General features: G+C 47.4%; 1 protein-coding gene across 1 annotated transcript; it reads left to right on the top strand.

The window, feature by feature from the left end:
* Nucleotides 1–362: 362 nt before the first annotated feature.
* LOC136505502 (uncharacterized) lies at nt 363–1,496 on the top strand. Its single transcript, XM_066500661.1, has one exon. It carries the CDS (start codon nt 465–467, stop codon nt 1,203–1,205), a length of 741 nt encoding a protein of 246 aa, XP_066356758.1. The 5' UTR covers nt 363–464; the 3' UTR covers nt 1,206–1,496.
* Nucleotides 1,497–12,809: the final 11,313 nt, after the last annotated feature.

Raw genomic sequence — 12,809 nt, 5'->3', positions numbered from 1 at the left:
TAATAAATACTATCTCCATTCTCAAAAGAATACTTTTCTAACACAGTGTCATGTTTAGTACCTTAAGTTTGACTAATTATAGATAAAAAAATATCCAAATAAATTATTATACCAAATAAATATCTTCAGATTAATTATGAAATGTATTTTCGTAATAAATTAATTTAAAGATATAACTGTGAATATTTATTCATTCAAATAAGTGAATTATTTTTCGTGGCAACGTAAGTATTTTTTTCGAGACGGAGGGGGGTAATATAAACCCGAGTGAGTGAAAAGAATTTTTTTTAAAAAAAAAGGTTGTGTAGATGGCAATCCCAACGAGTCAACAACGCAAAAACACCTTAAAAACCACGCCACACGCCGGAAAACGAAAACCGGTGCCAAGCTGCAAACCTGCAAAACTCCAAGCTCCTCCATCGCGTGCGCGCCTCTCTCTCTGCTGCGTCCTCTCCCCGCGCGCCATGTCCGCCTCGCGGGACCACCTCGGCGGCGACCCGCCGGAGTCGACGCAGCTACGCCTGGGCGACGACATCGCGCGGTCGGAGATCAACGGCGTGTACGACCGCGACGACTCCCTCAAGGAGAACACCAACCCCAAATCCGTCGTCAAGAGCCACGCCGGCGCCCACAACGGCGCCGGGTCGGGGTCCTCGCAGAGGTTCTCGGGCAACCTGAAGCCGACGGCGGCGCCTATCATCGGGCTGTCCGGGAAGCTGGGCGGCACCTTGCGGCGGCACCAGCACCCGCCGGCCATGTTCCCCAAGAAGGCCAAGACCGGCGGCGGCGGGCGCGCGCCCAAGGCGGCCGTCCCGGAGCCCGGGTCCCCCAAGGTGTCCTGCATCGGGAAGGTGCTCTCGGACCGCGAGCGCGCGCGCCTCGGCCGCCCGCCGCGCGCGGGGTCCAGGGCCCCCGGGTGCTGCGGCGGGCTCGGCTTCCTCATGCGGCGCAGCCGGTCCAGGCACAGCGCCGTCGAGTGCGTCGACCAGTCCCCGCCGCCGCCGCCGTTCCCGCCCCTGGCGGACGCGCCGAGGCGTAGGGAGGCGGAGGATAAGGAGGTGAGTCAGGTGACGGTTGCGGAGGCCGAGCCGGCGCTGGCGCCGGGGCTGGGAGGCGTGCGGCGGTTCGCGTCGGGGCGGCGGGCGGCGGAGTGGGCGGCCCAGATGGACGACGACGGACGCGTGGCGAGATCTGGGCCGTTGTAGCGCGTGCGTGCAGGCAGAGGCAGGGGTAGTAGTTGAGGTTGCGCCTGCGCTTTAGCTGTAGTTGAGCTGTGTACATACGTCCTCCTGTTCAAATCAAATCCGTAGGAATTGATGTTTGGGTTGACAAATTTTGGTTGCTTTTGTCCTGCGTGATTTCATTTGCTGCGAGTTTGATTTGGCATAGGATTGGAGTGTGCACACTGTTTGTAATGATTTTTTTCAGATTGTGAGCCGTGTACAGCTGATTGGTTGATTACTGTATGTAGATGGCTGAGAGAGAAATCAAATTAACAAAAGAAAGGTTCGCTAAAGCACTCAATTAACAGGTATTCCTAGCTTGTAAATAAATAAATCCGTTTCTGTCACGTTCCAGTAATAAATAAGTAAATCCGCTAGTGAAGTGATTCCATTCGCTCGTGCACACAACCACCTGAAAATGAGTTGTGTAAAAACTAAAAACCAGTAGTACCTGAAAGCGAGCTGTACCTACATCTGCTTGGCAGCAGTCGATCTCCCCATGGACCCTATCACCTACACAACTGTTTTTCCTTCGCATTAAATATACTGACGTGGTACCGTATTAAAGAAGAAAGAGATGATAAAAATTTTATAGAGTGGAGAGAGTTTAAAGGGGATGAAACTCGTATTGTTTTCAAAATATAGATGTGTTGAAAATTAGAACATGGAACTCTCACTAAGACTGACCTTAGCAAGCAAACTATATACCGTCAAAGCCATTATATTGCATCATTAACTATTACACCTAGCTACGATTTACTATTACTAACTAGTAGTACTGTACTGTGGTACTTTAGGGCGTGTTTAGTGCCCTGCATCTAGTATTGTACTGTAGTAGCTAAAAATTAGTTAAAATTAGCTCTAGTGTATCGAAATAAGAGAACTAATAGGTAGGCCATTTTTTGAGCCAAGTCTTTAACTGCTCTCTCCGTTCCAAATTATAAGTCATTGTAACTTTTTTGGAGAGTCAAAACATCTTAAGTTTGACCAAAATTATAGAGAGAATTACAAAAATCTATAACATCAAATATGTATACTCTAAAATATAATTAATAAAGAATCTAATGATATTTATTTGGTATCATAAATGTAATTATTTTACTATATTTAAATTTGATCTAACTTGAGATGCTAAATGACTTATAATTTAGAATAGAGGTAGTTGTTAGCCAACTTGTTAGTTAACAATAGCTAACTTAGGCTAATTTTTAGCCTAACTACCATGTGTATCAAACATGCCCGAAATAGGGTGCAATTCTATGGCTTCCTCGTCAGTTCCAAACAGGAAGAATATTATATACTATACATACAGCATGAAAAATGCAGAAATTCGGCTCTACCCGAAAAATCTGTGGGCGCAAAATTCCAATACTTTACCATCTCCATGCAATATGCAAGGCACCCAATGCAACAGCCACTCATCTAGAGGCCCACTTACTTTCGCACAGCCCAAACTGGTCCATGTGGTGAGCAGGCGAAGAGGTTCTTTCTCCTTTACTAGATTTCCTATTTATTTATTTACCATCTTCGGTCAAGATTTAGGTCCTTTTGGATCACTATATATATAGGATTATTAGTCTTATATTAGCAATGATATTAGGATTATAGTACTGATTTAGATTATGGATTATAATAATTTGGTTTGCTTGGAATATTATAACTGTATAATATCCAATTAGTAGATTGGAGCCGGATTATAGTTTCCACTTGTTGAAATATTATTATTATAATATAGTACTAGTACAAACGATTAATATTTTTTTTCTAAATGAATTCAGATGAAGGCAAATTGTGTAACTTTGTAGTTGACACCTTTTTATTTGGGGCTACAAATATATGTTAAGTTTTTAGATTTGGCCGGCCGGCCCCATACCATACTTCCCTTTCACGCGCGTGGAGGAACCGATCCAAGGTCCAGTTTAGTTTGCAAAAAATTTTGCAAAATTTTTCACATTCTCCGTCACATCGAATCTTTGGACGCATGCATGAAGCATTAAATATAAATAAAAAATAAAACTAATTACACAGTTTAGACGAAATCCACGAGACGAATCTTTTAAGTCTAATTAGACTATGATTGGATACTATTTGTCAAATAACAACGAAAATGCTACAGTGTCCATTTTGCCAAAAAAAAATTTGGAACTAAACTGGGCCCAAGAACAAGGCAGCAGCCGTGCATTCCAGCCGCTAGCGTTTGCACATCCACCTCGACGTCCACCATGACCCCACCACGCCCACGGGGTCTCTGCGGCGGCGCCGGCCGGGCCGTCCCACTAGCGCCCGCACTCGGCCACTCCGGGGCCGCCACGTTGGGCAACCGGCGAAGAATCACGACTCACGAGCTACACATGAGCAACTCATGGTTATATATCTGGTGTAGGTAAAAATATTAATGCTCGTGGCATTTAACAAATATAGTTTGAAACTATATTAATTTGTTTACGAATTTAATAGTATATATATTTACTATGATAAACATTAGTATCTTTTTATATATTCAAATTTGACATGTAAAAACATGAGTACAATGCATGGCCGGTAACTGTCAGGATGTCTAGAGGGGAGATTATTATTGTTCTTTTTTATTTGGAGCTCTCAGACCAGAAAATCTCACGCGGGCAGGATAGGATATACCCCAGTTAGACATGTAAACGTAATGTTCTCCAAAAATATTGTGTTGGGCCTTCTTAGGCTTCTCAGGCCTCGCATAGTTGGCAATTGGTATGGGCCAACCGCACTATGATCTATGAGTGGGCCAGGAATTTATTTCACTGCTTGCTGCTTCTATGGGAAAAGGAAATATACAGCGACGGGGTTACCAGGTTGACAGTCGTCCCTGACACTGCTTGTCGAGCGGCAACCTTCCGTAGTCGTTGTCAGCATTCGCAGCCGCATCAGGCGCCGACCTCGCAGATGTTCTCCGCCGCAAGCATGTCCTCAGTCCCACCGACCTTTCGTCGCTTTGTTCCAGAATCGAGATCCCTCGCTGACATCATTTTCAGGTTCAAACGCCGCCGTCCTCGCGGCTCCGAGTTCTAAGCACCAGCGGCCATGTCAACATCACCCGCGCCTTCAATGCGGCGGTGTACATGGGTTCACGTGTCAGTATTTTTTTAATAGCTCCACCACCTCCTTCCTCTTCGGGTCTGTTTGGAATGCGGGATTTTTTCTCCATTTCTACGTTTTTTCCTGTGAAATTGAACTGATTTCTGTGAAATTCCTGTGTGATTCCTGTGAAATTCCTTTACAGCAGTGTCCCTCGTTTTGGAAAATCTCTTTCACTTGCCTGCCGTAGCGCGTAGGCCCCAGCGGCGTGCAAATTAGGATACCGTGTTCGCTTGATGGTTTGTTTGATTTTTAAGTGAACGGATGCTGTTTTGTTATGAGAGGAACAGAGTGCGAGGCGATACGGTGTCGGTTTCGCACGATTTTTTTTTAATTTTAACACTTTTTGAAAACTAATTTTAAATATAACACTGCATGTTTTATAAAAAAAACTAACACTTTTGGCCGCACTCGTGGTTCTAGCGCGGCCAAATGCATGTGCCGCGTCATGGATGGTGGCGCGGTAGAGGGCTGACGTAGCGGCGACCGGATTCGTTGACCGTTGACGTGGCAGGGCCTACCACACCAACGACCTTGGCGCGGCAGAGCCGAATTAAACCCCGCGGCCAGTCCCGCCTGCCCGAGCAGCAAGCCCGCCTGGCCACCGCGCCCGCCGCCCGCCCGGCGGTACCTGGACGGTTTAATCGAAACGCGTCACGTCGATAGTGGGAGTTATTCTAAGTATTGTTTGACGTAAAATCAATAGTGGATTTATTTCTGTCTTTTGTTGAATTTTTTTCACGGACGAATAGAGAATTTGATAAGCCAATGATTTTTTCCGTCGTTCGTAATACGGTTAAGCACCATGTTAACTAATCGATTACAAAAAAATTTGATCGGATTGAAATGGATATTTTTAAGGGAACTTATTTATTTGGCTTTTTGACCCCATATTGTAGGATCAGCGGCGACGCGACCATGGACCCCGGCTTCCTCAACCCCTCGCGCAAGACGTCGACCACTGGTGTCGAGATACCCTGGAACTGTCGGTTTTCGAACTAGTTGCTACTTAATCTCGCATGCAGTGATGCCGCGACGCATTGAAACGAATATGAAGCAAATAAATGAAGTCCGTGCGCAAGTTGATAAGCTGCCACATAACATTTTTATTGGTTTGACATAAGTTCGACATAACATAACCAACTAAGCCTGTAAATTTCGGACGCCAATAATAATTCGACCTAACAAACTAAGACCCAGGAGTGTAAGAATCCCTCGGACGCCTCTGTCTCTTCGGATTTATTGGCAACATATTAGGAGTGTAGCCAATGTCGGTGTGGTCGCGTCGCCGGTGTGTACGGCTCGTACCCTGCAAGTATATGATATGCACGATTACTTAGAATTCTTTATGATCGTTAGTTCATATAGCCTACGTATTTAAAGAAACTACCTTTGTTAGTCCCTGTGAGGCTCCTTGGGTACCAAGTGGGGCACCACCTAGCTGAGATATGCTGATCTCGTCCTACGGTCAATCGTCCCATTGGTCGTGCTGTGTGCGGAAGCCCGGGGGGTCATCGTCGTCGTCGTTGTCGTCCTCGGTTGCAGGGTCCTTCCCGGCGCTATGATGTGGTGGTGTACGTACCGCGGAAGTGGCACCTATTATCGGCTGAGAAGAGCTGGCTTGTGTCCTCAAAGAGGCTGAAGACATGCCACCCGACCGTGCCGGGAGTGGTGGTTCCTCATAAGGAGTGTCCATGCAGCTCAGCTTCTGAGCTAGCTTCCTGCAGCTCTTCTTCACCTTCTGCATAAATAGACGTTAAAGTTAGTGCATTTCCCAAACGCATATACACTAAAGAAACATTTTCGGAACGGACTAGTTTATGTTTACCTCCACAAAAGCCGCGAGAACGCCTGGCCTCTGCCCTCTAGACTCATGAAGCCGAAACGTTGCTTCGTTGGACATCCTTGACAATTGTGTTGTCTGGGTACAAAAACGCGGTTGGACAGTTTTAGTACACATACTTAATACCAAAAGGATAACAAATTGTACCATTCAAGTATCTTACCATGTATCTTTGAAGTGGGGCTCTTTGTAGCTGTGTGTCCTCCCTAGTGGTAACGTCGTACACATCTTCGATGACATCTTCCTCTGAGTCCTCGTCAATCACCTCCTTAGTGTATGGGAGCTTGATATATGTCCTCGTAGACCTGTGAAGCCACCGCATGTACTCGTTGAAGGTGTGCTGGTCGTGTGGAGGACCCGCATGTACCGGCTATCGTTCCCTGGTCTCCCACAAGTGGATATGCGCGTTGTGTGTCACGCGCCAATCCTTGGTCTTGTACCTCTTCCTGCGGTCATACCTGTAATAAAACGATGTTAGTTGTACCACACACACCTCTGAATTGTAGCTTTGTTATTAATCGATAACACATCCGTGCAATCCTTGGTTGGTGGAGTAAAGCGGTGGTAGGTAGCCTGTCATTCTTCCAAACTATCTGCAGACCCTGACGGGCAAGTGAATCTCGACCACGTGGAAGAAAATAAGAGGGACGTTGCAGCGATACTCCTCTGACTCGTCCCTAGTGACAGGACTGAGATAGTACTAGAGCTCCGGAGCATCCCAAGGACACCAATGCACCTGAACATTTCGTAATTGAGTTAGGCTGTGATATAGTGTACATCGAACAAGACACATGTATGATAGTAAAGAGATCATAACCTGGTGCTTTGTCAGGACATCGAGATTGTCCGTGTACTCCCTGTACTTGCGCCTCGCATTCCCTCTAACTAACTCTGATTCCGTCTAGATAAACAGAGCTATAGGGAGTGTATCCTGCCCGTTTCATTACTGCATTGAACACGATAATGAATTAGTCATTAATAAACTCATCATATGTAACCATATCGAAGAATATAATGAACCAAAGTACTTACCGGTAAACCAATATTAAGGGGTCTCCCAACGGGCCATTGTTCCCAACACCAAACCTGGAGAGGTACGAGCAACCCCCAAGGTTCGCATACCCTGAGGTGCGACGACAGGCAATGCATAGCTGTCGATACATCCATACCAGGACTGCGCTGCCCTAGCTGTACGCCGCTATGTTCTCTCATGGCTAGCGTAGTATGTCAAGGAAGATCCAGGTGATGGTGTTGCCCGAGGCGTCTAGGAAGAGAAAAGCACCAAGAAAGTGCTAGAGCCACACTCGAGCGAACCTGTCGATCAAAGTCTCCTTAGTCTGTAGGTCCAAGTAATCAAAGCGCTCTGTGATCCTGGATGACGAAACACCAAAACTTTTCCTAAAATTGACCAAAGAAAATGAGACCCGATGGCTACAGGAAAGCAATGCAAGTATTAAATAGGTTTGAATTTCTCACTTATTTTTCTTGGAAGCCTCGTCGTCTGGTGGAAGAAAACCAGTAAACTAAGCCACCAGCTCCCTCTAGTGATCGTTGTCAACTATCCCTATCACTAGAAGTCCCCCCCAACCGAAGGCCAAAAATAGCCTTTACGTCCTGCATGGTCAAGGTCATCTCGCCACAAGGTAGGTGGAACATGTGGGTCTCAGGCCTCCACCTGTTATAAGAATAGAACGATTGTTAGTTGTCTCAAATTTGTTACAAGAAAGTTTACGTACAAAGAATGCACTTGCACCTGTCTACAGCTGCAGTAAGTAGTGCTAAGTCAAGGGGCGGAAGACCATGGTTGAAAACATGGATAAGCTCGAGGAAGCCAGCACGCCGTATCTACGGCGCGTAACGCTCGTCCTACTGGTGCGCCCTGGTGTGCGTGCAGGGCCTCAAAGTAGGCAAGGCCACCTCTGCATCGTTGTCACTCAAGATGTGTGCTCGGTGTTGGTCGTCGTACTCCACCTCAAGAATGGAGTACAACAGGTGCTACGTGGGAGGGGCCATCCTGTTACAAATTGATAAACAAAACGTTAGAGTATTCAAATTAACAAAATTCAAATTAACATTATGTAGTGTCGACGAAATATGGTCGGCAGTCTACCTAGGGGTATGCTCAAGGTAGTAGATTATCAGTAGACAGGTGCGCAAGCTACGAATAAGATGGTGACGCAAGACAGACACGAGGTTTTATCCAGGTCCGGCCGCCGTGAAGGCGTAATACCTACGTCCTGCGTCTGATTGTATTGCTGTATATAAATGAGATGATTTCTGAGAGGGGTCCCCTACCCGCCTTATATAGTCTAGAGGGCAGAGTTACAGATTTGGAAACTAATCCCAACCAGTTACAATTGCCATAGGTGGCCGGATAAGGATTCCTACTCTAACCGACTAGGATCTTGCTTGATCTCCAAGTCTGCCTTGATTCCTTGCGTGGGACTCCGAGCAGATCGGCTAGGCCACGCGTCGTGTTCTGGTGGGCCGGACCCCCTGGTCTAGGTTGGCCCAAACCTAGCCGTAAGGGTATATGGGTTAATACCCCCACAGCTAGTTTCCGAGCATCATGTATTATGTTGCGACACGTTGTTTGATCTTCTTCGGCTAATGCGGTCTATCTCCATGTCATCTCCAACTGGTTGAAACATTGACCAAGCATATGTGCCAGTATTCTGGTCAGCACAGAGAGCAGTATACCATGATTATAGCCGAAGATTCCGGTTGTCCGAAGAATGCATGGTGCTCTAAAGAAAAAAGAAAAAGATTTCTTTCCTAATCAAGTGTGCCCACTTGTATTTCTGAAAAGAAATGTAAGTGACCCTTGTACAGGAGTAGTTATGGCCAACAGTCAGAGCGTAGGGGTCGATGAAATAAGCACATTTACCGCAAGGTGAAGTGTGCCCACTTAGTCCCCGAGCCTGGTAGTAGGTGACGTGGGCACGTGGTGCCAGGGTCTAAAAATAATTCCTAGTTAAGTTGAGAATCCAATCGTCGTACAAGCGATACGAGCTGCACCGGCAGGTGCATCGTACCGATGTAGTCCCCGAGCTTGCTGGAAGGCAAGGTATCAGCCTTGTAGCAAGGTCTAAGTGAGAAAAAATAAATGCCTCTCAACTGTATGTGAGTACAAATCACATGTAGCCGAGGAGAGCGGTCCCCGTGCAATGGTCGAAGAGTGGTCGGGGTAGTCCCCGAGCGCAGCATGGGGAAAACGACAAATCCCCAAGAATAACCGTAGTCGAGACAATCCCCGAGCACAAAGGTAGTCGGAACAGTCCCCGAGCACGTGGGCGGTCGAGACAGTCCCGAGCACGAGAGTGGTCGGAACAGTCCCCGAGCACGATGGTGGTCGGGACAGTCCCCGAGCACAAGGATAGTCGCGACAGTCCCCGAGCACGAGGGTGGTCGGGACAGTCCCCAAGCACAAAAAGTGTGGCAAAAAACCATATGCCACTACTACTATTATTTTATGTATTTATTTATTTATTTGTTCTGACAAGTCCGGTCTAACACGTCTGGTCAAAAAAGTAGACGGGTATAGCACGTCATACTGCCTTTTTGTCTTGTCAAGCAAACAATTGTGTGGCACCTGTCAGTAGGTGCGTCAGCGTGGGCCCTCCCACACTGGCAACGAAGAGGCGCATATATTGGCGTAGATCTCAAGGCTGAGTAATACTGCAAACGTGAAAACAACCGTCTGCGGTGCGTGCGGTTTGCAGTTATAAAAATCAATGCAAAGAAGCATCTGGAGGCCATGATGAAAGATCATGACGGCTGGAAGGCGCAATGCCAAGAGATCACCATAGACCGTGACACTTGGAAAAGCCAATGCCAGGAGGTGGCAAAGGGCATTTTGCCGGTCCTTAACCTCATTGATCCGGTGCTAGCAGAAGATGTGCCAAGGACGCCGCAGCTAGGATTGATCGAGAGATGCCAAAGGGCACGGGGATGGTTTTAGGAGTTTGTGAAGGAGGCGGGAGAGTACGTAGGCACACATGTGCTAAGCATGGTACGTGCTCACTACCCCCTAATCGATCTCAAGCGCCTGGAGGCTAGATACCCGAAGGAGGTAGATCCAGACAAGGCCGAGGAGCTACGGATGACCCAGCTAGACTTATCGGCGAAAATAATTGGCGATATTAACCTGTGTGGAGGTGCGACACCACCCGTACAAGGAACGCCGTCAACAAGTCAGCTGGGAGTGCCATCATCTTCAAGCCAACCGGCGAAGCCTGCAGTCTTGACTAGCCAAGCATCGGCAGGGCCATCTTCTTTAGCTCGATCAATGCCAGAGTCCCCGAGACCCGAGCACGATGTCAGGCCCAGCGAGCAGCAGGCACCGCGTGCCCCGACCAGCCAATAGTGTAGGCTATAGCTGTAGAAGAAGATATAGTTGGGTTATTTTAAACTTGGACCTTTTCAGGCAAGCTTGTAATAACATAACTGTATATCAACATAAGCTTGTTTGTTTTGTAGAAAACGTGTTTAAGCTCGGATATCATGTTGGTGTAACTAAGTTAGAACATATTGGCGTTCTATTTAGTTGTACCGGTTTAGTCGACACGTCATCCTGAAAAGTTTGTACGACCCTGGTTTGACTTGCTTTTGGAGTGTGAGGTGCGTAGCTTGTGCACACGTAGAAACACACAAGTCAAACCAGAGAGCACCTACCGATCACCCATAGCGTAGAGAGTGAATCCCATGCACGCGTTGGGGGGAACCGGAGACAGGGCCTGCTCTGAAAACCCAAGAAGGAATGGTGGTCGGTTTTAACTGATAGAGTTAGAATAACAATAGACTTCGAAGTGACACATTAGAGTGGTCGGAGAAATCATAATAGCTTTATTAAAATAAATCAAAAGTACAAGAGGGGTACATATCTTAGTAGCTAAGCATAGAAACGCCTAAGCATGTCGATGTGCCAGGAATTGGGTACGTCTATGCCGTCTAGGCAAGCTAACCTGTAAGACGTAGGGCGTGTGACCTCCTTGATCATGAAGGGTCCTTCACATGGGGTTGCGAGTTTGTGGACACCAGCCTGATCCGTCTTCCACTTCAGGACCAGGTCCCCGACCATGAAGAACCGCTCCTTGACATTCTTGTTGTAGTACCTACGCAAAACAGCAAGGTATTTGGCTGTACGTACGCAAGAATCGAGCCGCTTCTCTTCTGCACTATTCACTTCTAGCTCCCTCACTTCATTAGCCTTGTCTTCGTCGAAGTTCTCTACCCGTGCTGATCTGAAGGCTATATCTGCTGGGAGTACTGCCTCAGCGCCATAAACCATAAAGTATGGTGATACGCCAGTATTGCGACTGGGCTGGGTTCTGAGACCCTAGACCATGGCTAGTAACTCTTTGAGCCATCTTCTAGGAGCTTTGTCATTCTCTCTGTACATCCTCTTCTTAAGTGCGTCCAGGATCATACCATTTGCCCGCTCGACCTGTCCATTAGCTCTGGGGTGTGCCACCGAGACGTATTTTACTACTATGCTCCTTTCATCGTAGAAGTCCCAAAAAGTGTTCCTAGTGAACTGAGTACCCAGATCAGTGATGATGCTGTTGGGTATGCCAAAGCGGTGGATGACCTGGTCGAGGAACGCGACAGCCTTTTCTGAAGATGCCATGACCAGGGGCATGTACTCTATCCACTTGGAGAATTTGTCGATCAGCACAAAGACGTATGTAAATTTTCCAGGGGCCGGTTTCAAAGGCCCGATCATATCCAGTCCCTAGCATGCGAAGGGCCAAGAGGTTGGTATAGTCTGAATCTCGTGTGCTGGTACATGGATTCTCTTGGCGAAAAACTAACAACCTTCATAATGGCGAACTAGCTTCTCTGCATCGGCTATGGCTGACGGCCAATAGAACCCTACTCGGAAAGCCTTACCGACCAGCGTTCTCGAGGCCGCGTGGTTGCCGCAGGAGCCAGAGTGGATTTTGTCTAGGAGATGTTCACCATCCTCCTGGGTTATACACTTCATCAAGATTTCCTCCTCCGCGTTCTTGCGCCACAATTTGCCATCGACGAGCAGATACTATGTACTGCGATGCATCAGGCGTTCGTTCTCTATCCGATCGGTGTAACCGCTACCATCTGTCAGGTACTTGATGAAAGGTACTCTCCAGTCGGGCTTCTTAGTGGTCGGAGGTGGTTTGGTGGTGTTTGACGCTGGAACCATAGCCACCAATGGCTGGTCTGGAGGCTTGTCGACCGTGGGATCTTCTTCTTTGATGGAGGGCGTGAGCAGGTCTTGAACAAATACGCCATGTGGGACTTTGGCTCGGGATGATCCTAACTTTGACAGCGCATCTGCTGCTTGATTTTTGTCCCGGACCACATGTGTGTACTCGATGCCATAGAACTTGCCATCCAGCTTTCTAATCGCTTTGCAGTATGCGTCCATCTTTTCGCTGGTCGTATCCCAGTCCTTGTTGAGTTGGTTGATGACCAGAGCAGAGTCTCCATAGACATAGAGACGCTTGACACCGAGCTCGACCGCAATGCGCAGACCGTGTAGGCATGCTTCGTACTCGGCGGCGTTATTAGACGCCGAGAAATAAATCCTAAGGACGTATCGGAGCTGCTCCTTGGATGGTGATACGAAAAGGACTCCTGCTCCTACACCGTCG

This window comes from Miscanthus floridulus, chromosome 14, assembly GCF_019320115.1.
Source record: "Miscanthus floridulus cultivar M001 chromosome 14, ASM1932011v1, whole genome shotgun sequence".
Lineage (NCBI taxonomy): Eukaryota > Viridiplantae > Streptophyta > Magnoliopsida > Poales > Poaceae > Miscanthus > Miscanthus floridulus.
Note: the sequence above shows the minus strand (reverse complement) of the source record. Positions and strands in the feature narration are given on the sequence as shown.

What these genes read in the sequence shown, in the direction of transcription:
- LOC136505502 (XM_066500661.1), top strand. Translation starts at nt 465, where the DNA reads ATGTCCGCCTCGCGGGACCACCTCGGCGGCGACCCGCCGGAGTCGACG.